The 27,017-nt window shown below is 45.9% G+C and overlaps 1 protein-coding gene across 4 annotated transcripts in view; it reads left to right on the forward strand.

Annotated features, from left to right (window-relative positions):
- Positions 1-27,017, forward strand: part of frmd4a (FERM domain containing 4A) — a 359,939-nt gene that overhangs the window by 280,852 nt on the left and 52,070 nt on the right. For all 4 annotated transcript variants that reach the window (XM_059987419.1, XM_059987418.1, XM_059987420.1 and 1 more), the window contains 3 exons: positions 3,861-3,937; positions 4,370-4,508; positions 9,743-9,884. In XM_059987419.1, the coding sequence (XP_059843402.1) occupies positions 3,861-3,937; positions 4,370-4,508; positions 9,743-9,884 (358 nt within the window). The remainder of the gene's footprint in view (positions 1-3,860; positions 3,938-4,369; positions 4,509-9,742; positions 9,885-27,017) is intronic.

A 27,017-nucleotide genomic window follows, 5' to 3' on the forward strand; every position in this document is an offset into this window, starting at 1 on the left:
TTGACCTCACATTCTCCCCTCGTATTGGTCTTGTACCTTATTGTCTGCCTGCACTGTACTTCCTCTGTAACTGTAACACTTTATTCTGCATTCTGTGCTTGTTCTCCCTTGTACTGCCTCAGTGCACTGATGTGATGAACTGATCTGTATGGACGGCGTGCAGAAGAAATTTTTCATTGAACCTTAGTACCTCGGTTTGTGAAACAAGAATAAACCCAATTACCTATTTAAATATTCTGAAGGCAGAGACTCTCACAATATTCAGTAGATCACTTTAATCAAAGTTGAACATTCAAAGTAAATTTATCATCAAAGTACATATATGTCACCATGTACATCCTACGTTTTCCTGTGGGCATACTCAATAAATCTTGGAACCAGAATAGAATCAATGAAAGACCGCACCCAACAAGATAGACAAACAACCACTGTGCAAAAGACAGCAAAGTGCAAGTATAAAAGAAAATAAATATAATAAATAAATAAATAAACAATAAATATTGAGAACATGAACGGAAAAGTCCTTGAAAGTGAGTCCATAGATTGTGGGAACATTTCAATAATGGGGCAAGTGAAGTTATCCCCTCTGGTTCAGGAGTCTGATGGCTGAGGGGTAATGACTGTTCCTGAACCTCATGGTGTGAGTCCTGAGACTCCTATACCATCTCCCTGATGACAGCAGTGAGAAGAGAGCAAGTCCTGGGTGGTGTGGTCGTGGATGCGACAGCACTCTGTGTAGGTATGCTCAGTGGCGAGGAGGGCCTTACCCATGATTGACTGGGCCATAATCACTGCTTTTTGTAGAATTTTCTGTTGAAGGGTATTAGTGTTTCCATACCAGGCCATGATGCAACCAGTCAATATACTGTCTGCTACATATTTACAGAAGCTTGTCAGAGTTTTAAATCATCAAGCTATCTGCTAGTAATTGGGATTAGTGTAGCTGGGTGGTTCTTGATGGTCATTATGGACCCAGTGGGTTAAAGTGCCTGATATTGTGTGGTATCTGTCAAAGTGAATTTATTATTAAGGTATTTATATGACAGCATATACCAACTTGAAATTCATTTGTACATTTCTAGGAGAGACAAGATTCTACAGAGGCTGGAAATCCAGAACAACACACACAAAATGCTGTTGGAGCTCAGAAGGTCAAGCATTATCTGTGGAAATTAATAAACAGTCTAGATAAGGGGTCTAGGACGGAAACGTTGACTGTTTATTCTCTGCCATAGATGCTGCCTGACCTGCTGAGTTTCTCAGAACTTTGTGTGCATAATCTTTCAACATTGATTCCCACCCCTTCTCTTTTTGTCCATTCCCCATTCTTGCCCCCCTCTTACCCCTTCTCCTCACCTGCCCCTTACCTCCCTCTAGTTCCCCTCCTTTTCCTTCAGCCCTTTACCTATCACTTCCCAACTTCTCCCTTCATCCCCTCTGCCCCACCCACCTGTCTTCTCCCTCACCTGGTCTTACCTATCACTGCCAGCTTGTACTCCTCTCCTTCCCCCAGTTTCTTATTTTTGTTTCTGTCCCCACCTTTCAAGTTCTGATGAAGGGTCTCGGCCCAAAATGTCAACTGTTTATGCCTCTCCATAAATGCTACCTGATCTGCTGTTCCTCTGGCATTTTGTGTGGGTTTTTGCTCAAGTTTTCCAGCGTCTGCAGAGTCTCTTGTGTTTGTATTCATTTTCCTCCATAGATGGTACCTGATTTACTGAGTTCTTACAGCATTTTGTGTATGCTGCTCTCCATTGAGGGCTCTGGAATCAAGAATTCTCCTGTAGCGTAAGTGGTTAGTGCGACATTATTACAGCTCGGGGTGTCAGAGTTCAATCCTGGCAGGAATTCTTTTTTCTCCTCTGGCTTCTGCCTGATGAAGGGTCTCAACCTGAAATGTCGACCACCTGTTCCTCTCCATAGTTGCTGCCTAACCTGCCAGGTCATTCTAGCATGTGGCTTCTGCGTTAATTGATACCTTTCTAATTCGAAGTGAGCTTTTCGTCACTTGCTGTAAAGGTGGGGTGCGGTTACAGCTGGCCGCTGCTTTACACTTGCAATGAATTGGTGACTTTTATTAAAACTGGAAAAGCAAATGTTGGGAATCCACAGTGGGTCGGCAGCAGCTACATAAACACCGATCGTTGCTGCAGCTCCCGCTCACCAAAGCAGCTGGGTACAGCGTTAACCCTTTCCTTCCCCTTCCAGATGCCGGTAGACCTTCTGTGCATTTCTCTGCTACATTCTTGTACTAGTGGAATTACTGTACCACAGACCGCACGGTAGCATATTGGTTGGCGTAATGCCTTACTGTGCCAGCGATCCAGGTTCAATTCCTGCTGCCATCAGTAAGAAGTTTGTAAGTTCTGTCCGTGATTGCGTAGGTTTCTTGAATTTCTTCCCACATTCCAACAATGTACGGGTTTGGGTTAGTGAGTTGTGAGCCTGCTAATGTTGGTACCGGAAGCATGGTGATAGTTGTGGGCTCCCGCAGTGCATCCTCTCACTCTGTTGGCTTTTTATCTTATTTTGCCATGTAGATGTGAGAAATAAATCTCTGGTTAACCAGGAGGAAGCAACAGGTAGGGAGTATCGGACAGATTTAGGTGAGGAGGAGCTGGATAACTGCTATGAGTTTGAACTCCAAGCCACGCAAGATGTGGTAATTTGTCTGTTTCATTAACTAATATAAGCCTCTGCAGAGTCAGTGGCATAGCAGTTAGCGTAAATAATGCTTTACAGCTCCAATTCCCACCGCTGTCTGTCAGCACACTTCCAGTGCCAACATAGCACGCTCACAACTCACTGACCCTAACTGTATGTCTTTGGAATGTGGGAGAAACCTGCAGAGTAACTCCTTCAGAATCGAACCCCGATCTTACCGCAGGCGCTGTGAAGCATGACACGGACCGCTGCGCTATCATGCGGAGTCAAGATCCCAGTGATGAGCGTCCGTCGAAGAACTGAGCTGCAAATGAACGCGAGGGCCCGGTGGATTCTTGCCTCTGCTCGGAAGACACAGAGGGTAGTTCTTGCCCAAACATCTGGCCCTCGCCTGGTGTGTGTGACAGTGTGCAGTTATCCCAGCCTGACGGGTCAGTCTTTTTAACGCTATCCCAGTGGGTGTCAGCTGGAAAACTTCCCAATGCAAACAGCTGACATGTTTGAAATTCCTCACCCTGCCTGTGCAATGTGAAACACTCTTGTTACCGTGGATTAACAGTCCGAAACAAAACAGAAGACTTCAGTCATCCAAATGAACCGAAAGTGAGGGGTGGCGTAGGAGTTAAAGGCTGTGATTTTTTTTTCCTAAGGAATGCTGAGAATCGTTCAGCTGAAACTCTAAAGTGCAGTTTCCTTTTAATTTTTGGCTAATCATATGGTCTCTGAAGAGACCCACCCTTAAAGCTTTCAGTTCTTTGCAGCCAGTAATAGTTAAGCAGGAAGTCGAGATCCCACGAGGGGGCATATGGTCAAATGTCTTCCCGTGTTGAGAGGAGGAAATTATCTCCAGCATTCATCCAGGACTGAGTCACAGGCGGTTCTACTCACAGAACAGAGCACTAAACGTGTTCAGCCTAGGAAAAGTCTGGACTTATAGGAATTGTGTGGAAGCTAGAGAGGGAGAACAGACTACAGGAAGGCACTTATCAGCCGTTTTTTTTAAAGAAAAGAGAAGTTTTTTCAGGAAAACACACCCAAAGTGTTTAGGAACCTGCTCACAGCCCCTTAATGCTGAGTAGGAGAGGAGACAGCCGTGTAACAAACCATGTCCCTGTGTGTGTCCAAGATCCGTTCTTATGTTAAAAGCAGTTGGAATTACAAACACTTTTCATCCCGACTTCTTCTGTCTTGTTAAGATTTTCCAATGGAGGCAATTGGAGAACCTGTACTTCAGAGAGAAGAAATTTTCTGTGGAAGTTCATGATCCCCGCAGGTAAGCTCAAAGTCAATTTATTATCAAAGTACGTATATATAGCATATACTAAAGACAAATTATGCATATTAAAAAAAATGAATACTGAAAGCTTGGTTTGCACAGCATTGAACAAGGTCAGGAGAAGAATGAAACAGATTAAACAGGCTCCTTGCAAAGTCTGGAATATTTGCTGCTTTAATGCAAATGGAAGGCTCTCTCTTGTATCTCATTTTTGTCCTTCTCGTTAAACTTGTAAACTAAACTTCAAGGAAGCATGTAGAATTTTTCCATCAGGCGAAGTATGAATTCTCGGAGCAGGATCACCGCTGCATCTGTAGTAAGGCAGGGATTTGTGTCGCGGCGATAAAACGGCAGTGCTGGTAATCCTATACCCACCAGGGACTGGAAGAGAAAGCATGCTGTAACCTGGCTCTCTCTTTACATTCTCAGGGCCTCTGTAACCAGGAGAACCTTTGGTCACAGTGGAATCGCAGTGCACACATGGTACGCCAGCGCAGCTCTGATTAAGTCGATCTGGGCAATGGCCATTAGCCAGCACCAGTTCTATCTGGACAGGAAGCAAAGCAAAGTAAGTACAAATGAACCTAGATGTTTCGGGTTAAGCGGTTTAACTGCGCTTCACCTTCACGTCCTGGGTACACGACCTCCTAGGGGAGCGGGGAGTGTGCCAAAGTTTGCAGAGGTCTTACAGAGGTTTTGTAATACTGAAGTTGAAAGAGTACAGAGGAAGCTTACAAGGGTGTCGCTGGGACTGGAGGACCTGAATTAGAAGGAAAGATTGAATAGGTTCAAGCTGACAGGAAGTTGCCAGTAACTCAAATAACCACATGTTACAACAGTGGTGTACAGAAGAGCATCTCTGAATGCACAAGATGTCAAACCTTGAAATGGATGGAACCTAAAAGTTTGAGAGATTTGATGGTATTTGAGGGGTATAGATAGGGTAAATCTGAAGTTGGGTGGGTCTGCAAGTAGAGGTCATGGGTTAGTGGTGAAAGATGAAAAATTTAAGGTGGACATGTGAGGAAACTTCTTCACTCAGAGGGTGGTGAAAGTGTGGAATGAGCTGCCAACACAAGTGGTGCTTGTGAGCTTGATTTCAATGTGTAAGACAAGTTTGGATAGGTATGTGGACGATAGTGGTATGGAGGGCTGTGATCCGGGTGCAGGTCATTGGGAGTAGACAGCTTAAATGTTTTGGCATGAACTAGATGGGTAGAAGAGCCTGTTTCTGTGCTGTACTTCTCTATTACTCTATGACTCTAAGGTAATTAGAATCAGAAACAGGTTTATTATCACTGACACAATGTGAAATTTGTGGTGTTTTGTATCAGCTGTACCATGCAAGACATTAAAAATTACTGTAAGTTGCAAATATACGCTCAGTGGCCACTTTATTAGGTACCTCCTAGTATGTTTTAAAAAAACCTGGAGAGGGATGGGCTTCACCAGGTTTCAGATGCCCAAGACACGCCATACGATGAGCAATCACCAAAAAGATCGATGCAAAAAGCTTGTCATGACGGTAACCAGGAGTTACAGGCGCGCACACACGCACACTGTTTGTGATCTTCTGCTGCTGTAGCCCATCCACTTCAAGATTCGATGTGTCGTGCATTCTTCTGTTGTAACGTATGGTTATTTGAGTTACTGTCACCTTCCTGTCAGCTTGAACCAGTCTGGCCATTCTCCTCTCACCTCTCTCATTAACAAGGTGTTTTCTCCCACAGAACTGCTGCTCACTGGATTTTGTTTATGTTTATCACACCATTGTCTGTAATCTCTAGAGATCTGTGCGTGAAAATCCCAGAAGATGAGCAGTTTCTAAAATATTCTCACATCAGCCGGTCTGGCACCAACAGTCATTTCACAGTCTGAGTCACTTCGATCACATTTCTTCCCCATTCTGATGTTTAGTATGAACAACAACCAAACCTCTTGTCCATATATGTATCCTTTAATGCATTGAGTTGCTGCCACTTGATTGGCCATTAAGATATTTGCATTAATGAGCAGGTGTACATAATAATGTGGCCACTGAATTTATTTATTTATTGAGATTCAGCACAGAGTAAACTCTTCCAGCCCTTTGAGTCGAGCTGCGTAGAAATCTCCCTATTTAACCCTAGCCTAATCACCAGTAATTTACAGTGATGTAGTAACCTACTAAATGGTACATCTTTAGACTGTGAGAGGTAACCAGAGCACCCAGAGGAAACCCATGCGGTCATGGGGAAAAGGTACAAACTCCTTACAGACAATGGGGGTTGCTAGTACTGTAAAGTGTTGTGCTAACCACTACACTGCTGTGCCGTCCCATGAATGTAAATGAATAGAGCAAGAGAAGCAGAACAAGGTAGTATACATAGATTCTGGGCATTTAAGAATCAGAATCAGGCTTGCTAATAGTGATACAGTATGTGTTGAAAATTTGTTGTTTTGTGGCAGTAGTACAGGGCAAGAAAATTACAGAAGTTTCAGAAATAAATGAATAGTGTTTAAGAGGGGTAATGAGGCAGTGTCGTTGGTCAGTGATGGAAGAGGGGAAGAAGCTGTTCCTAAAATCTTGAGTGTAGGTCTTCAGGGTCATATACCTCCTCCCTGATGGTGGTACAGTCTGCCCTTCTTTTCCACGGATTCCGCATGCGCGGATTCAACCAACCATGGATCGGGAAAACCCAGAAGTTCTCTCTCCAGCACTGGTTATTTGAGCATGTACAGACTATTTTTTCTTGTCATTATTCCCTAAACAATACAGTACAACATTGTATTAGGTATTATAAGTAATTTAGAAATAACTTAAAAGTACAGGCAGTCCCCGTGTTGTGAAAAAATTCCATTCCTGAGTCCATCTTTAAGTCGGATTTGAAGTCGGAACAGGTACATCAGATATTATTTAGCGTCAGTTAGCCAAACGTTTTTCTTAGTATATAGTACATATTTTACCTTTCTATGCATATAAAACACTTAAGAAACATATGTATTTCAATAATTAAACCACTGCGTTGCCTAGTAATAATTGTAGCTTTCATCAGGGCAGAGCCTTTCAAATGCTCCATTAAAATTTTTCTGATCGTTGACGGACTGTGGCCTAATGTTTTTCCAATGACTGATGGCGTTTTACCTCTTTCCGATCGCTTTATCAATTCCACCTTATTTTCAATCGCGATCGTGATTATTTTCGTGACCAGAAACACCACGGATTCAGATCTGCACCGCCAGGTCCTAATGTCCACCGCACGGAGACATGTTAAATAAAGTCCAGGGTTCCACTGTGTCCTGAAGACCACTGCACTGATTCAGGTTAAATAAGGGACTTGAGCATCCACGTTTTTTGGTACCCGTGGGGGGTCTCGGAACCAATCCCCCGCGGATAAGGAGGGCTGACTGTAATGAGAAGGGGCAGGTACTGGATGGTGAGGGCCCTTAGTGATGGGTGCTGCCTTCTTGAGGCATTGCCTTTTGAAGATGTCCTTGATGATGGCGAGGTTTGTGGCAGTAATGGAGCTGGTAGAGTCTCTTACGATCTTGTGCCTCCATAGTAGATGTTGATACAACCAGTCAGAATACTCTCCATGGTACATCTGTAGAAATTTGCAAGGCTTTGTGACCAAAAAGACAAAATAAAGTTCAAAGTACATTAATTATCAAAGTATGTATACTGTATACAGCCATGAGATTCATCTTACAGGCAGCCACAAAGCAAAGAAACCCAATAGAACCCACTAAAACTAAATAAGGCTGGCCAACACCCAATGTGTGTGTGGGGGGGGGGAGGGGGGGAAACAAATTGTAAACAAAAGTAAACGAATAACATTTAGAACTGAAATTCACAAAAGTGAGTCCACAGCCAGTCATCACTGTAGCCAATTTAAAGCCAAGTAGAAAATTAACAAGAAAAAGTAGAAATTAAATCAAAGCACTGAACCCGAATCAGGACAGCAGAGTTCAGGCCAGTTGTCCCACAATATTGTGCTGACCTTTTAACTTACTCTAGAATCAGCCTATCTTTTCCCTCCTACACAGCCAATGATGCTGCATTTTTCTTTCATCCATGGGCCTATGTAAGAGTCTCTAAACATCATAAGACATAGGAGCACAATTCGTCTATTGACCCCATTGAGTTTGCTTTGCCATTCAATCATGGCTGATTTGATTTCCATTTCAAACCAATTCTCTTACCTTTTCACCATAGCCTTTGCCGCCCTTACAGATTTGTGACCATCTGGCTAAATAAACCTCCCGTTCCCTGTTTAAAAGGGATGTCTTTCTATTTTGAGGCTGTGCCCTCTGGACCTAGACACCTATTATTGGAAACATCCGCTCCATGTCCACTTTATCTAGGCCTTTCAATATTTGGTAGGTTTCAATGAGATTCCCCCCCCCCCCCCCCACAATTCTTCTAAACTCAATTCCAGTTGGTACAGAGCTTTCTGGCTTTTTTTCCTGCAGGTGTACAGGATCAATGAACAACACACCATGCGAATGCAGATATGAATAAATAGCAATAAATAACAGCATGAATTAGTAAAGAGTCTTTAAAGTGAGACCATTGGTTATGGGTGCACCAGAAACAGAATGAGTGTAGTTATCCCCTTTGTTCAAGTGCTTGATGGTTGACGGGTAATAACACCTCCTGAACCTGGGTGTGGGACTTAAGTCTACTGTGCTTCCAGCCCGACGGTAGTAGCGAGAACAGAGCCAGGCCTGGATGGTGGGTCCTTTCTTGTGGCTGATGGATGCTGCTTTCTTGTGGCAGTGCTCCTTGCAAATGTGCTCAGCGCTGGGGAGGGTCTGCCTGTGATGGACTGGTCTGTGCCCATCACTTTCTGATTGCCTGTTGGTTTTACATTAAGTCTCTACACATAAGAGATATTTAAAATGGATTTTTTTTTAATCAATTATGCTCTTGTTTGCACTGTTGTAACTATGTGGTTTTGTGCAGGTCTTGTAGCTTTAGTTTTTTGGTTTGTTGGGTGCTAGAGTTGGTCTCCTGACTTGGTGTGTTTGGGTAGTCTTGCTTTGTCTGGTGGGTTCGGAGCTCCTTTCTGGGGAACGGGCTAAGATGGTAATGCGATATTAATACGCAGCAGCCTCTCTGGACTCTGGATTGCCAAACGTTATGTGGATTTTCTGGTGTAATCTGTTTTGTCATGTGCTTTTGTGATATCATTCTGGAGGAACGTTGTCTCATTTTTTAACTGCATTACATTTGTGGTTTTTAAATAACAATAAACTGAAACTGAACTGAACAGATTTTTTCCTTCTATTTTTTCCAGTTTTGAGAAAGTGAGATCCCAATGATAACTTTGTTCAAGTTTTATTTGTCACTTAACCATACACAAATACCCATGAATACACCCAAAGAAAACAGTGTTACTCTGGGGTCAAGGTGTAAAGCACAATACCAACAGTAATACACAGTACAAGGTACATATAAGACAACAGTAAACGTACAGTCACACAAAAGTATTAACGTATCGCAAGTCCCTGAGTCCGTGAATGTTGTCGACAAGAGCAAGCCTGCAGCAGTCTGCAGATGAATGCAGTCCAGTTTGTTTTCCCCTGAGTGAACGCTGGAGGGCAGCACTGATGCCAGCATGTTACACTGCATGTGCTCAATGCTAAGGAGGGCTTTTTCTGTGATGTCCATCAGTTCCTGTGGACTTTACTGTTTCTGGGAATTGGCATTTCCATAGCAGACTTTAATGCAATCAGTCAAAACATCGAATTTCAGATTATATGTCGGAGATGATAATTCTGATTCTGCTTGTTCTCCCCCCCCCCCCCCCAACCCCTCAGTCAAAAATCCACGCTGCCAGGAGCCTGAGTGAAATTGCCATCGACCTGACTGAAACGGGGACTCTGAAGACATCCAAGTTGGCCAACATGGGAAGCAAAGGGAAGATCATCAGCGGGAGTAGTGGCAGTCTCCTCTCCTCAGGTAGGACACTGTGCAGGGTTGTTATTCAGCAAGGTCTCCACTCTTAAAGGATTGTTTTATTCAACTGGGATGTTAACTGGTCTTGTCTAGTCTGGAGTTCGAGGCCTGGGGGTGTGAGCAAGTGGGTGGGAAGGATGGGAAAGAGGTTTGTTTTGCAGTTGCTCTCTTGTTTCGTCTTGGCTCTTTGTGTTGTTCTGCTAAATGTGGTTGACATGCTATGGTGGCGCTGGAATGTGTGGTGACCCTTGGAGCAGCTCCCACGCAAAGGACACCTTTCACTGTATATTTCAATGTACGTGTGATAAAAAAAAACTGAATCTGAAGTTGATAATGTGTTGTCCTTCTTTAACCAGGGGATTGAGTCCAAGAGCCATGAGATAATGTTGCAGCTCTACAAAACTCTGATCAAACTTTGAACTTTGATTATACTGTACATGAAGTCTTGTGGTCAGTTCTGGTCACCTCATTATAGGAACGATGTGGAAGCTTTAGAGGGGTGCAGAGGAGATTTACCAGGATGCTGCCTGGATCAGAGAGCACGTCTTATGAGCTAGGGCTTTTCTCTTTGAAGTAAAGAAGGATGAGAGGTGACTTGATAGAGGTGTGTAAGATAATAAGAGACATGACAGAGTGGATATCCTGTGTCTTTTCCTCAGGGTGGAAATGGCCAGTGCAAGAGGGCTGCCCCCTCCACATCCTTGGGTGTGCAGGTTGTTCATGCGAATGATACATTCCACTGTATATTTCAATATACTTCGATAAATTTGCATCTGAATCTGATGGCAATCACATGATGAAAATCAAAAAAACGGTGGTTAAATGTGTTGAATAAATAACAGACACCCTGGCCATGGTTCAGTGTATGTCTGGGCTAAAAGCAGCTAACCATGGTATAGTATATGTCTGGGCTAATAACAACTGGCCATGGTACAGTGTATATCTGGGCTAATAGTAACCGACCAGGGTACAGCGTATGTCTGGGCTAATAACAACTGGCCATGGTACAGTATATATCTGGGCTAATAGTAACTGACCATGGTACAGTATATGTCTGGGCTAATAACAATTGACCATGGTACATTATATATCTGGACTAATAGTAACTGACCATGGTACAGTATATGTCTGGGCTAATAGTAACTGACCATGGTACAGTATATGTCTGGGCTAATAGTAACTGACCATGGTACAGTATATGTCTGGGCTAATAGTAACTGACCATGGTACAGTATATGTCTGGGCTAATAGTAACTGACCATGGTACAGTATATGTCTGGGCTAATAGTAACTGACCATGGTACAGCGTATGTCTGGGCTAATAGTAACTGACCATGGTACAGCGTATGTCTGGGCTAATAACAATTGACCATGGTACACTGTATGTCTGGGCTAATATCAAACACTAGCTATTTATGTATTTTGAATAAACTCTTCTCGGGCTTCCAGCTGGATACAGGTACTGATTATAACCAACATTTCAAAGACAAACTCTGCTATCTTCACCAGGGACGATGCTTGGGCTGTGGTATTTATCATGACTAATCTGTAGTCATGCCGAGGCATCGTCCCTGATGAAGATGACAGAGTTTGTCATCGAAACATCGGTTATAATTGGTATCTGTACCTGGCTGGTAGACCATGAAGAGTTTATTTGTCATATACACCAGGAAAAGCACAAGATCCTATTTATTTATTTGGAGATACAGCGCGGAATGGGCCCTTCGAGCCACGCCACCTAGCAATTCCAGATTTAACCCTAGTCTAATCAGGATAATTTACAGTAACCAATTAACCTACCAACTGGTATATCTAAAGATGAAATTCAGGAAAGATTTTTTGAAAGATTATCTTTATTTGTCACACACACACACATTGAAACTTTGAAGTGAAATGTGTGGTTTGTATTAACAGCCAACACAGTCCAGGGTTGTGTTGGGAGCAGCTCGCAAGAGTCACCACACTCCTGGCGCCAACATTGCAAGCCCACAGTTTACTAAACCAAACCTGAACGTCTTTGGAGTGTGGGAGGAAACCAGAGCACCCGGTGGAACCTACACAGCTCAAAGGGAGAGCATGCAACCACATTACAGGCAGTGGTGGGAATTAAACCTGGGTCACTGGTGCTGGGAAGTGTTACACTAACCACTGGGCCACTCTGTGTCCATTTAGTTTAAGGCAAAAACTACAGCAATTTCTCTCCATAAAAGCAGGGTGATTTCGGAATCAGATTTATCATCACTGACATAGATTGTGAGATTTGTTGTTTTGTGGCAGTGGTCAGTGCAAGACAAAAAAAACACTAAGTTGCAATCAGCAAATGATAAATAGTGCAAAGGAAGAATAGTGTGGTAGTAATCCACACTAGAGTTCAAAGACTGTTCAGAAATATGACAACTGAGGGAGGAAGCTGTTTCTAAAAGGCTGAGTGTGGATCTTTTGAAGATGTTTTCGATGGTGGGGAAGTTAGTGCCCATAATGGAACTGGCTGAGTCTACAACCCTCTGCAACTTCTTCTGACCCTGTGCACTGGAGCTTTCACACCAGGCGGTGATGCAACCAGTTAGACTGCTCTCCACCGCACATCTATAAAAGTGTGTGGTTGTCTGCATTGGAACCACCACACCAGGCGGTGATGCAGATGGTCAGACTGCTCTCCACCACACATCTGTAAAACTGACTGCACATGTATAAAACTGCTACCTTGTGATCCTCTGTATTGGGACCGCCACACCAGGTGGTGATGGAAATAGTCAGACTGCTCTCACTGCACATCTGAGAAGAGAGCATGTCCGGGAATGGTGAGAGCCCTTAATGATAGATGCCACCTTCTTAAGGTATCACATTTTGCAGATATCACGAAAAATCACAGTGAGTAGAGGACAGATAGAGAGAAGGAAAGGTTGATGTCCAAGAGAATCTTGGGGTCCAATTCTACAGCTCCCTGGAAGTAGCAACACAAGTAGATAGGATGGTAAAGCAAGCGTACGGTGTGCTTGTCCCTGAAATATAGTCTGGATGTATTACGTTGAAGTTTAAATTTTGGAATTCAAAGTACATTTATTATCCAAGTATGTATACTTTATACAATCTTGAGATTGTGGCTTTGTTTTGGCCGCCACAAAACAAAGAAACCCAAAAAAAAAACACATTTTAAAAAAGAGTGACCAACACCCAATGTGCGGAGAGAGAGAAAAATTGTGCAAACAATAAAGCGAATAGCATTTAGAACGAAAGTGAGTCCACAAAGACAAAGCACAGAGCAGCTGGAGCAAGCCCACTACCTCAGCCTCAGTTCAGCACGTAGCAGAGTAAACATCACAGAGCCTGCAGACACGAGACTTCAAGTTAAAACTGTATATTCATTCAGCCATATGCATGTATACAGCTAAATAAAACAATGTTCTTCTGCGACCAAGGTGCAAAACCCAGTACATATGTCACATACAGCACATAAAATAATATTAACACATAACATTAAATGATAAAAAATGTATTCTGTAGATATACCGTACTGTGCAAAAGTCTTAGGTACATATCTATAGCTAGGGTGCCTAAGACTTTTGCATAGTACTGTGGCGACCCATTTCCTGGCACATCCGAACCGACTCACAATTAGATAGCCTATGGGGGTTTGCGAGCACAGAGCTTTGGAGCCTCTGCGCCATGGGGGGCAGGTTGAGGGAGGCTTAAAAGTGAGGCTGAAGATTTCGAATAAAGTTTTTTCCTTCGACTGCAGTTACTGACTCCATGTCATAATTTTAGCGCTGCGTGTAGCACACCGCTACAATTGGTGACCCCGACGGTCCAAACGATTTTTGGACCAGAAATGACCGACGCCGCCTCTGTTCATGCGGTTTCGTTGAAACTGCCGGGTTTCTGGACACAGCGCCCAAACCTATGGTTCCAGCAAGCCGAAGCCCAATTCCACGTTCACCAGATCACCTCGGAAGACTCCCGCTACTACTATGTGGTGAGCTCCCTCGACCAGGACACAGCGGCCCAGGTCGCGGAGTTCGTACAGTCGCTCCCGGCAGACGGCAAGTACACGGAATTCAAAGCCCTGCTCCTCAGGACTTTCGGACTCTCACGGCGCGAGCGGGCTGCCCGTTTACTGCACCTGGATGGCTTGGGCGACAGACCTCTTTCGGCTTTAATGAATGAGATGTTGTCTCTCGCCGACGGACACACTCCCTGCCTCATGTTTGAGCAGGCATTCCTGGAGCAGCTGCCCGAGGACATACGCCTGCTGCTGTCCAACGCGGTTTTCAGTGATCCCCGGAAGGTAGCAGCCCGGGCGGACTTGCTGTGGAACGCCAAAAAGGTGAGCGGGGCGTCCATCGCACAGATCTCCCAGCCACGCTCCCAGCAGCAAACCAGTCCAGGCCCGGCCGCAGAGCCCGCCAACCCCCGGCCCAATGAACACTGGTACTTCTACCACCAGCGGTGGGGCGCAGAAGCCCGCCGTTGTCGCCTGTCCTGTAGGTTCCCGGGAAACGCCAGGGCCAGCCGCCGCTGATGGCTACGGCGGCTGGTCATCGGGATAGCCTCCTGTATGTGTGGTATAGAAGGTCGGGACGCCGGTTTTTGGTCGATACTGGGGCTGAGATCAGCGTTTTACCTCCGACGAGTTACGACACCCGCAGCAGGGCACCGGGTCCCCCCCTGAGGGCCGTGAATGGCAGCACAGTAAGGACCTATGGCACCCGTCAGGTGCAGCTACAGTTCAGCTCCAGCCAGTTCACGTGGGACTTCACACTGGCCGCCGTAGCCCAACCGCTTCTGGGTGCGGATTTTTTGCGGGCTCACAGCCTACTGGTCGACCTGCCCAGGAAGAGACTGGTACACGCCGAGACCTTTCAGGCGTTCTCCCTGGGTGCAGCCCAGTTGCCAGCCCCTCACCTCGGCTCCATCACGCTGTCCGACAACGACTTCACCAGGGTCCTGGCGGATTTCCCATCGGTTCTGGCACCGCAGTTCACAGCGGCCATGCCCAGGCACGGTGTACAGCACCACATCCCGACCCAGGGACCACCCCTCCACGCCCGCGCTCGGCGGCTTCCCCCGGACAAGCTCCGACTGGCGAAGGAGGAGTTCCAGAGGATGGAGGAATTGGGGATCATGCAGCGGTCCGACAGCCCATGGGCCTCCCCCCTGCACATGGTGCCCAAAGCGACGGGGGGCTGGAGACCGTACGGCGACTACCGCAGGCTGAACGAGGCTACCACACCAGACCGCTACCCTGTGCCGCACATTCAGGGCTTTGCAGCAAACCTGCACGGCGCACGGATCTTCTCCAAGGTAGACCTCGTCCGAGGGTACCATCAAATCCCGATGCATCCTGACGACGTCCCCAAAATGGCTCTCATCACCCCGTTTGGCCTTTCCGAGTTCCTCCGCATGCCGTTCGGCCTGAAGAATGCCGCACAGATGTTCCAGCGGTTAATGGACACGGTGGGATGGGACCTGGACTTCGCGTTCATCTATTTGGATGACATCCTCATAGCCAGCGGCAGTCGTCAGGAGCATCTGTCCCACCTCCGTCAACTCTGCGCCCGACTGAGTGAGTACGGTCTTACAATCAACCCCGCCAAATCCCAGTTCGGACTCGATACCATTGACTTCCTGGGCCACAGGATTACTAAAGACGAGGCAACCCCTCTGCCCGCTAAGGTAGATGCGGTCCGCCTCTTTCCCCGACCCACCACGATCAAAGGCCTTCAGGAATTCGTAGGTATGGTCAATTTCTACTGCCGCTTCCTCCCTTCAGCTGCCCGGATCATGCACCCCCTGTTCGCCCTGATGTCGGGTCCGAACAAGGACATTACCTGGGACGAGGAGTCCGCCGCCGCTTTCATTCAAAAGAAGGAAGCTTTGGCGAACGCCGCAATGCTAGTACATCCCAGAATGGACGCCCCTACCGCCCTCACAGTGGACGCATCAAACACGGCAGTCGGTGGGGTGCTGGAGCAACTCATCGCAGGTCGCTGGCAACCCCTGGCGTTTTTCAGCAAACACCTGCAACCACCCGAGCTCAAATACAGTGCTTTCGACCGGGAACTGTTGGCGCTCTACCTGGCAATCCGGCATTTCAGGTACTTCCTAGAAGGTCGGCCCTTCACCGCGTTCACGGACCACAAACCGCTTACCTTTGCGTTTACGAAAGCGTCCGACCCCTGGTCGTCCCGCCAGCAACGCCACCTGTCCTACATCTCTGAATACACGACGGATGTCCGGCACGTCTCGGGTAAGGACAATGTCGTGGCGGATGCGCTCTCTCGCCCTACCGTTCATGCCCTTTCCCAAGGGGTAGACTTTGAGGCACTGGCAGAGGCGCAGCAGGTGGATGAGGAGATTCCGAGTTACAGAACCGCAGTCTCCGGTTTGCAGCTCCAGGACCTCCCTGTGGGCCCGGGTGAGAGGACCCTACTCTGTGACGTTGCCACCGGTCAGCCCCGTCCCGTCATCCCGACAGCCTGGCGGCGCCGCGTTTTCGACTCCATTCATAACTTGGCGCATCCCTCCATCCGGACAACTGTCCGGATGGTTTCCAGCAGGTTCGTTTGGCACGGACTCCGCAAACAGGTCAGTGAATGGGCCAAAATGTGCATGCACTGCCAGACAGCCAAGGTGCAGCGGCACACCAAAGCCCCACCGCAGCAGTTCCATCCCGCCCACCGGCGTTTCGACCACATTCATGTGGATATTGTGGGCCCCCTGCCAGTGTCGCGTGGAGCGCGGCACCTCCTGACTATTGTGGACCGGTTCACAAGATGGCCAGAGGCGGTCCCGCTCACCGACACCACCTCTGAATCTTGCACCCGAGCCCTGATCGCCACCTGGATATCTCGCTTTGGTGTACCAGCCCACATTACCTCCGACAGAGGCGCCCAGTTCACCTCCAGCCTGTGGTCAGCTATGGCCAGCCTTTTGGGGACTCAGCTGCACCACACCACTGCCTACCACCCACAGTCGAACGGGCTAGTGGAGCGTTTCCACCGTCACCTGAAGTCGGCCCTCATGGCCCGCCTGTGAGGAGCCCACTGGCGGACGAGCTTCCCTGGGTCCTACTCGGCATCCGCACAGCGCCCAAGGACCTGCACGCCTCGTCGGCCGAGTTGGTATACGGCGCGCCCCTGGTCGTCCCCGGGGAGTTCCTACCAGCCCCAAGGGGGCAAGAGGATCCCGCAGCAGTCCTGGGCAGACTACGCAAGAAGCTCGGTAACCTGGCCCCCATACCCACTTCACAGCACAGGCGGCACCTGACCTGCGTACCCAAAGACCTACAGAACTGTAAGTTTGTGTTTGTACGAAGGGGCGGGCATCGGCCACCGCTGCAGCGGCCATACGAGGGGCCGTTTATGGTGCTCCGGAACAACGGGTCCACGTTCGTGCTGGACATTGGGGGGAAAGAGGAGGTTTTCACGGTGGACCGCCTCAAACCGGCCCATGTGGACCTGGCGCAACCGGCCGAGTTTCCGGCACCTCGGCGCAGAGGCCGACCTCCCAAGCAGGTTCTGGCCCAGACTGTGGACATTGGGGGGTGTATCGCCGGTTCTGGGGGGGGGGGGGGTTATGTGGCGACCCATTTCCTGGCACATCCGAACCGACTCACAATTAGATAGCCTACGGGGGTTTGCGAGCACAGAGCTTTGGAGCCTCTGCGCCATGGGGGGCAGGTTGAGGGAGGCTTAAAAGTGAGGCTGAAGATTTCGAATAAAGTTTTTTCCTTCGACTGCAGTTACCGACTCCGTGTCGTAATTTTAGCGCTGCGTGTAGCACACCGCTACAGTACTATATTTGTCAATGTGGAGTGGAGAGAGAGTTTGCAAATCTGGTGGGAGGAAAGTACATTGGGAATGGCGAGGGTGGGTGGGGTGTGGGACAGGTAGCAGAGGAGGAGTGTTGAGGTGCAGGCACAGACACACCCAGCCCTAAGACACCAGGCAAGGTCATTTAATTCCAAACAATTGATGTATTGATCATTATAGAATGTCCCTCTGGTAATCCCTGCTCCTTCCCATCTCCCTTCCCCTTTTCCCAACCATGATTCCCCTCTCCCTCTCCCTTCCACTCTCAGTCCACAATAGAGATACATATCAGAATCAGGTTTATCATCACTCACATGTGTAATGAAATTTGGGTTTTGTTTTGTGGTAGCAGTATTGTGCATAACGTAAAGTTACTACAGTGCTGTGGAAAAATCCTGGGCATCCTGACTATATATAAACTCAAAGTACACTGCAGATGCTGTGGTCAAATCAAGATGTACAGACAAGCTGGATGAACTCAGCAGGTCGAGCAGCATCCATTGAAAGGAGCAGTCAATGTTTTGGGTCGAGACCCTTCGTCAGGATGAAGGGTCTCGACCCGAAACATTGACTGCTCCTTTCAACAGATGCTGCCCAACCTGCTGACTATATATATGTGTCCCTAGGACTTTTGCACAGTACTATACAAGTTGACACAAAGTGCATATACAGTACAAGATATAGTTTAATATACAACTGTATTACTGCTACTGTTGCTGTCATAAATAATGTGCACGGGATGGTGGCAGGGTGTTCAGAAGTCTCAGTCTGTGGGAAGAATCTGTTACCCAACCCAAGAGTCCTTGTCTTATAGTAGGGTACTTTCTGCCTACAGTGGGAAGTCAAAGAGATTGTCGGACGGATGGGAGGTGTCCTTGACTTTGCTGAGGGCTCTATGAACAAACTTGCAGCAGCATTGCAGGCACATAGTATCAGATAAGCAGTGAGTTCAGGTTCAAGTTTATTGTCATCTGTCATATACACAACCAAATGAAACATATTTCGTGTGGACCAATACATGTATCACACACAAACACATAAAACGGAATATTACCATAAATAAGTTAATAAGGTATGATTCAAAATACATGCAGCACAGGGAAACAGTAAACAGCTTGCTGTCCTAGCATCGAGACCTCAGTGGTGGCAGGGTATTCATTAGTCTCACAGCCTGAGGGAAGAAGCATTCACAAGAAAAGCATAAACACTATTTTTGCTTGTATCTATGGGGTAGTGTGGTCCAGATCCCAGTTTCATTGCAAGATAATAGTTCCTTTCCTCCTCCCCCTGTTGCTTATGAGATTGAATCTGCGCTGTCAACGCAGAATGCAGCTTTGTGGTCAGTCGTTCCACTATGGGAACGTGGCGGGGAGGCAAACCGTGCCTGCATTTAGACATCAGCCCGGGGGGGATTCCTATTGATATCCAAACACAATCGCAGCAGAAGACCCTGAGAAATGTTTCTGTCCTTGGGAACAAAGTCAAAGTTAAATTCATTATCACTTGCTCAAGAACGACAGAATCAGGTTTAATATCGTCAGAATATGTTGCGAACTTTGTTGGTATGCTGCAGCAATACATTGCAATACAGAATAATAAAAACTGTGAATTATATTTTAAGAAGTTAAATAAGCAGTGCAAAAAAAGTAGCGAGGCAATGTTCATGGGTTCAATATCCATTCAGAAATCTGGTGGCAGATTTCCTGAATCATTGAGTGTGTGTCTTCAGTTTTCCGTGCCTCCTCCCTGATGGTAGCAATGACAAGAGGGCACGTCCTGGGTGGTGGAGGTCCTTAATGATGGATGACACATTTTTGAGACATCGTTCCTTGAAGATGTTCTGGATGCTGGGGAGGCAAGTGCCCATGATGGAGCTGACTGAGTTTACAACTCTCTGCAGCTTATTTCAATCCTGTGCAGTAGCCACCCCCTCCCCTGTACCAGACGGTGATGCAGCCAACCAGAATGCTCTCACGGTACATCTGTAGAAATTTGTGAGTGCCTTTTGGTGACGTACCAAATTTTCTTAAACTTCTAATGAAATATGGCCCCTGTTGTGCCTTCTTAGTAACTGCATCGATATATCTCATGTGAAATGAAAAAGAAATTACTTAGAGAGGCACCATCACAGGTAAATAGCATCAGATAAGCAGCATTCACAAGAAAAACATAAACACAGTGTTTACAAAGAAGGATATAATTAGAATTTTTTAAAAATACAAAATATATCAAGTCTACAAAGACACAAGAGGACGTGGATGTTGGATTCTGCAGCAACCATCAAAGCTCAGTGGGTCAGGCAGCATCTATTGAGGGAAATGGACAGTTGACTTCTTGTTCAAGATCCTTCACAATAGGACACAAGACACAGGAACTGAATTAGGCCATTTAGTCCATCGAGTCTGCTCTGCTATTCCATCATAGCTAATTTATTGTCCCCCTCAACCCCATTTTCTGTCTTCTCCCTGGAACCTTTGACCTTGACTAATCAAGAACCTATCAACCTCTGCTTTAAATATACCCAGTGACTTGGCCTCCACGCCCATCTGTGGCAATAAATTCCACAGGTTAATCCCATTCCAGCTAAAGAAATCCCTCCTCGTCTCTGTTTTAAATGGAAGTTACTCAATTCTGAGGCTGTGCCCGCTATTTTCTAACTGTAAGGCAGTGGATTTGGAGATGTTCTCAGTCCCAACGGTAGCAGTGTGACACTGGATTTTAATCCCAAAATAGTTTTAACAGCTGGATTCCTTCCTGTCTCCTCCACAGAGCAGTGAACGGTAACAGCTGTACAGTGATGAGCTCAAATTAAATTACGTAAGCTAGCTTCTGTGTGAAAATATGTATTGGGAACCTCAGAATCTGTCCAAGAGGAGCGATACAATTTCATGTACTCATTTCCCAATCAGACTGCTATAAAACACTATAATGCAGAAGCAGGCCCTTCTGCCCATCTAGTCCATGCTGATATGTTATTCTGCCCAGTCCCATCGATACGTACCTGGACTATAGCTGTCATACGCCGTCCATCCATGTACTTATTTGCACCTCTATTAAATTTTCTTAAGATTTAGAGGGGTAGCAGAAGATTATATTGGAGGGCATGTCTTATGAGGATAGGTTGAGCAAACTAGGGTTTTTTCTCTTTGGAGAGAAAGAAAATGAGAAATGAATTAATAGAGGGTTTTATCTTGTAAGTTGTTTATTATAATAGCTTATGTTTGTAAATTATATCTTGATAAATACATGATGATAAGAGGCATAGATAAAGTGGGAAGCCAGTGACTTTTTCCCCAGGGTGGAAATGGCTAATACAAAGAAGCACAACTTTAAGGTGTTTGGAGCATAGGAGAAACATCAGAGGTGGATTTCTACATAAGAGATACAGTACATGCAAAAAGAGAGGGGGAAGTACTGAGGAAGCTTTCATGGGTTCATTGTCCATTCAGAAATCTGATGTTGGAGGGGAAGAAGGTGTTCCTGAAATGTTCTCTTAAATGGTGAAATTGAACCTGCATTCTCCACTTCTGCTGGCAGCTCATCCCATGCACTCACCACCCTCTGAGTGAAGACGTTTCCCCTGTGTTCCCCTTAAACATTTTACCTTTCACCCTTAACCCATGACCTCTAGTTCTAGTCTCTCCCAACCTCAGTGGGAAAAAACCTGCTTCTGTTTATTCTGTCTTTGCCCCTCATAATTTTGTTATACCTCTGTCAAATCTCCTTTCATTCTCCTACGCTCTAGGGAATTAAAGTCCTAACTTATTCAACCTTTCGCTATAACTCAGGTCCTTGAGTCCTGGTAACATCCTTGTAAATTTTCTCTGCATGTCTTATTGATTCTTGATTGATCAGGGCATGAAGGGATACGGAGAGAAGGCAGGAGATTGGGGCTGAGAGGAAAAATGGATCAGCTATGGTGAAATGGTGGAGCAGACTTGATGGGCCAAATGGCCTAATTCTGCTCCTATATCTTATGGTCTTATTTTCTTTTTGACATCTCTCCTGTAGGTAGGTGACCGAAACGAATGCAGCACTCCAAATTGGGCCTCACCAATGTTCAAAGTTCAAAGTAAATTTATTATCAAAGTGCATATATGCCACCATATACAGCCCTGAGATTCATTTTCTTGCAGGCATATTCAATAAATCCATAATAGAATATAGAATAATATAATCCATAACCATAACCTTGGATGTTTAAACTGTGCAAAAAACAATGACCTGTGCAAATATGAAAGTAAATAAGTAATAATAATAAATACCTAAGCAATAAATATCGAGAACATGCGATGAAGAGTTCTTGAAAGTGAGTCCATAGGTTGCGGGAACAGTTCAGTGATGGGGCAAGTAAAGTGTCTTGTACAACTCCAACATAACATCCTTACTCCTGTACTCACTACTCTGATTAATGAAGCTCAATGTGCCAGACACTCTCTTTACAACACAATCTACCTGTGACAACACTTTCAAGGAATTATGGATCTCTATTCTCACTCACGTTCAGCAAATGTAGAAATGGTAGGGAATGCTGTTGTCTTCCTTACTTTTCCCACACCCCAGTGCTATTTTGATGGGAGTTCCTGTCCCCACCCCCATGCTCCCTCTCAGGCAATGGGTTCCAGACCCATTCTACCCTGGGGGATTTAAAAAAAGATGCAACCTGATACTGTACGACATTTACTCCCTTTGAAATCTGCACATTGGCCTATAATGGGCACTAGCTTCCGTAGTATCCAGGGCGTCTTCAAAGAGCGATGCCTCAAAAAGACAGCATACATCATTAAGGATCTTCACCACCCAAGGCATACCCTAATCTCATGGTTACCATCAGAAAGAAGATACAAAAACTTGAAGGCATACACTCAGCAATTTAGGAACAACTTCTTCCCCGCTACTTTTTTATTTCTATTTTTGTGTTACTTATTTAACACAAAAAAAAGAGGGCTATAGGTAAGCCTAGTAATTTCTAGGGTAGGGACATGTTCAGCACAACCTTGTGGGCAGACGGCCCTGTATTATGCTGTAGGTTTTCTGTGTTTCTGTATGTATCTAGATACATATAGGTGTGTGTGTGTGCTGGACTATAATTCAGTTTTTTTCCTATGTTTTTGTATTGCGTTGTACTGCTGCTGCAAAGACAACAAATTTCACGATATGTGCCTGTGATAATAAACCTGATTCTGATATTAAGGAAAATGTAAGTTTTAAAATAGTGACATTAATTTATCAATTAATTGCTCTGCCTGTGACCTCAAGAAACTGCAGAGAGTTGTGAGCACAGCTCAACACAACACGGAAACCGGCTTCCCCTCCATGGAGTCTGTCTACATGTCTCACTCCCTCGGTAAGGTAGCCAAAACCCCTCCCATCCCGGACATTCCCTCTTAAAGCTAAAACAAGGATGTGATGCTGAGGCTTGATAAGACATTGAAGTTTTGTGAGCAGTTTTGGGCCCCTTATCAAAGGAAGGATGTTCTGGTATTGGAGAAGATTCAGATGAGGTTCATGAGAATGATTCCTAGGAATGAAATGGTTAATGTATGGGAAGTGATTGATGGCTCCAGGCCCATACTCACTGTAGTTTAGAAGAATGAGAGGAGATTTCATTGAAACCTTTTGAATATTGAAAGGCCTAGATAGAGTGGATGTGGATAGTATTTTTCCTATAGTAGGGGAGACTAAGACCAGCCATGATCAAATGGTGGGGCAGACTCAATGGACCGAATGGCCTAATTTGCTCCTGCTGTGTATGTCTTATGTTCTTATGCTGTTGAGCTCAAAAAAGAACAAAAGGGCAGTCAGAGACAAGTTCACAGTTGTGCAAGAGGTGGTCCATAGTGGTCTGTTGCTGAGGTAGGGTTAGTGTTGTACAGGTTAGTTCAAGAACCTGATGGTTGTAGGAAAGTAGCTGTTCCTGAACCTATACCTCCTGCTTGACAGGAGCTCCGAGAAAATGGTGTGGCCCAAATGGAGGGGGAATCCCTCACGACAGATGCCACCTCCTTGAGGCAGCACTTCCTGTAGATGCTGTCAATGATAGGAAGGGCTGTGCCTGTGATGGACAAGGCTGTGTCCACTACCCTCTGTAGCCTGTTGCGTTCATGTGTGTTGGAATTGCTGTACCAGGCCACAAGGCAACCAGACTGACTCAGTCTTTGTGTGCAGTTTGGAACAGAATCTATTTAATTCAAAATAGTTTAATATCATTTCCTGTACACAGTGTAAAGGAGAGTGAAATTATTTTTACGCCAGATCCAATGTAGCATCAAAAATGCACAATAAGATAAAGAACACAATAATAAAAAAACCACAAGAAATATTAATACATAAGACACCTAGATACATTGACTGTTTATCTATAAAGTCACACTAGGCACAGGAGCATCTATACATAAGGTGACTGACAGAAAATGATAAGAGGTGGTTGGGGGTGTGGAGGGGTGGGTTAGTGGGTGGAGGCATTGATCAGCCTTACTGTTTGAGGAAAGTAACTGTTTTTGAGTCTGGTGGTCCTGACATGGATGCTACATAGCCTCCCCCTTGTTGGGAGTGGGACAGACAGTCCATGAGCAGGGTGGGTGGAATCTTTCATGATGTTACTGGCCTTTTCCGGCAGGTTTCTGTGTATTTGTCCTTGATGGTGGGTAGGCCTGTGCTGGTGATGCATTGGCAGTTTTTGACTACCCTGTTGTGGAGCCTTCCTGTCCGCCACAGTGCGGTTTCCACACCCAAGCATAGTGCAGCTTGTTAGGGTGCTCTCTGCTCTGCGCATTTGTAGGATGACATGAGTATAGATGTGCAAAGTCCAGCTCTCTTCAGTCTCCACAGAGCTTTGGTAAGCTTTCCTGATTGTGTGGAATGTGTACGGTGATTGCCCGCAAGGCAGTGAATCTCAGGTTGTGTCTGTCAACATATACGTACTTTGATAATAAATTTACTTTGAACTTTGATTCAGGATGCAAAACTGGAACAGCACCCCCTGTGGCCAGAGTAAACCTGCGTGACTTCTCGCGGCGGGGGAAGAGAGTGGGGGGGGCGGACTTGGTGGTGCCAGATCATTGTTACAACTCCTCTTTACACAACATTCCAGAAATATCCTGTTCATTGAGAGAGGCTGATAACAATCAAAAAAAAATGGTTAAAAGGGGAATAGCGAGCTCTGTACAGATTGTTCCTCCGCTCAGCTGTCTGTCTGTTTCTGCAGATTGGGGTAGAATACAATAGAGGTTCAGCTGCACCGGATACAGGTAGCAAGTAAATAGCAGAAGCACAAGCCAATGCCCGGCGCGGGTGAGGCTTTAAACCCTGGCCCTCTAGGGAGTTGCTTTTTTTTTGTTGTTTTTCAAAAGATTCAGTGATTACAGCATCACAATGTTATAATATTATTTTGTTCCACAAGTCACTCTCTGTAGTTTCAGATTATCACACTACCAGAATACATTTGAGCCCCTGTGACGCCCACCAGACACAGAAGATCCCCCCACCAGCTGTACCTGTGGACACCGCATGCTGCTTCTCCAGGGACCCCTGGCCACGAATGTAACCCCCAGAAGAGGGTTAGGTCATCAGTTCTCAATTACCCACCCCCAAGGGCCCTCAATGGCCAACTTGACCAGGCTTCAGGGGCAAACTGACCAGATTATCTCCCCCACCCCCCAAGGGCCCTCAATGGCCAACTTGACCAGGCTTCAGGAGCAAACTGACCAGATTATCTCCCCCACCCCCCAAGCGGCCCCACCTGTCTGTATCGGGAGACCATGGATCAGGAGTGTGTGGATGACGTGCAGCCGGATCTTGAGAAATTTGTGAGAGTCTTTGGTGACTTACCAAGTCTCTTCAAACTCCTAATGAAATATAGCCGCAATGGTGCCTTCTTTGTAATTGCTGCAATATGTTGGGACAGGATAGATCCTCAGAGATGTTGACACCCAGAAATTAGAAACTGCTCACCCTTTCCACTGGTGATCCCTCAATGAGGACAAATGTGTATTCCCTTGACTTCCCCTTCCTGAAGGTCTTCACCCAGCCGTAGAAATGATAGATACCTGGGGAATCTGTAACCCCACTTAAAGTTCTGTTACACAATACTGATGTGTATAACACTCTCCACCAAAGGTCCCCATTTATTTAGGTCCTAATGAAGGGTCTTGGCCCAAACATTTAACTGTTTATTCCCTTCCATAGATGTTGCATGACTGGCTGAGTTCCTCTAGCCTGTTTCTGTGTTGTATCTTGAAATAAGACTAAAATAGTGTTCATGGACCATTCAGATATCTGATGGTGGAGTTGGGAAAGCTGCCCTTGAATCATTGGGTGTGGGTTTTGAGGCTCCTATACAGGGCAAGGTCCTTCTTGAGACCCCCCCCCCTTGCCTTTTGAAGATGTCCTCTATGGTGGGGAGGGTTGTGCCTATGATAGAGCTGAGTCTACAACCCTCTGCAGCCTCTTACAATCCTGTATGTTGGAGCCTCCAAACCACGCAGCGATGCAGCCTGTCAGAATGTTCTCCACCATAGAAATTTGTTATGTACCAAAATCTCAAACTCTTTCAGTCTTTGAAACAAGCTGAAGGAGTGTTCAGAGCTCTGCAAAGACAAACAGGATGTAAAATTAATGTCTCTCTCAATCAAGAGTAAAGTACCCCACAGGGACCTCATCCTTCTCCCTGAGCTAAGGATGAGATTTAGGAATCAATATCCAGCCACTTACCAACATGTCCTTGAGCTTCACAGTGTGGTTATTACAGGAAATGGGATGGGTGGTTTTGTTTAAACTGCATTTCGGTACCAAGACCCCTTTATGGACGTCAGTAACTGTTTTTTTTATTGTCACATGTGCCAAGACAGTGAAAAGCTTTGATTCCTCTCTGCCATCAGATTTCTGAATGGACATTGAACCCATGAACGCTTCCTCACTATTTTCATATGTGAATGATGATAGACCTGATTCTGATATAGGTCTCTGTTGTGGATTGAGAGTGGGAAGGGAGCAAAGAGAAGTGGAATCATGTTTGGAAAAAGAGGGAGGGAGCAAGAAGCACCAGAGAGACATTCTATAATGATAAATTAACCAATTGTTTGGAATCAGATTACCTTGCCTGGTGTCTCAGGGTTGGGTGTGTCTGCACTCATGCCACACCCCACCCCTGGTACTCCTCCTCTGCCACCTGTTCCACACCCCTCCCGTGGCACTCCACCCTCGCCATTCCCAGTATCCTTTGCTCCTGCCAGATTTACAATCTTGCTGTCTGCTCCACGTTGACTAATGCAGTACTGTGCAAAAGGCTGAGGCACCCCATAAGATATCAGAGTAGAATTAGGCC

Source organism: Hypanus sabinus, chromosome 13, assembly GCF_030144855.1.
Source record: "Hypanus sabinus isolate sHypSab1 chromosome 13, sHypSab1.hap1, whole genome shotgun sequence".
In the NCBI taxonomy this organism is placed as follows: Eukaryota; Metazoa; Chordata; class Chondrichthyes; order Myliobatiformes; family Dasyatidae; genus Hypanus; species Hypanus sabinus.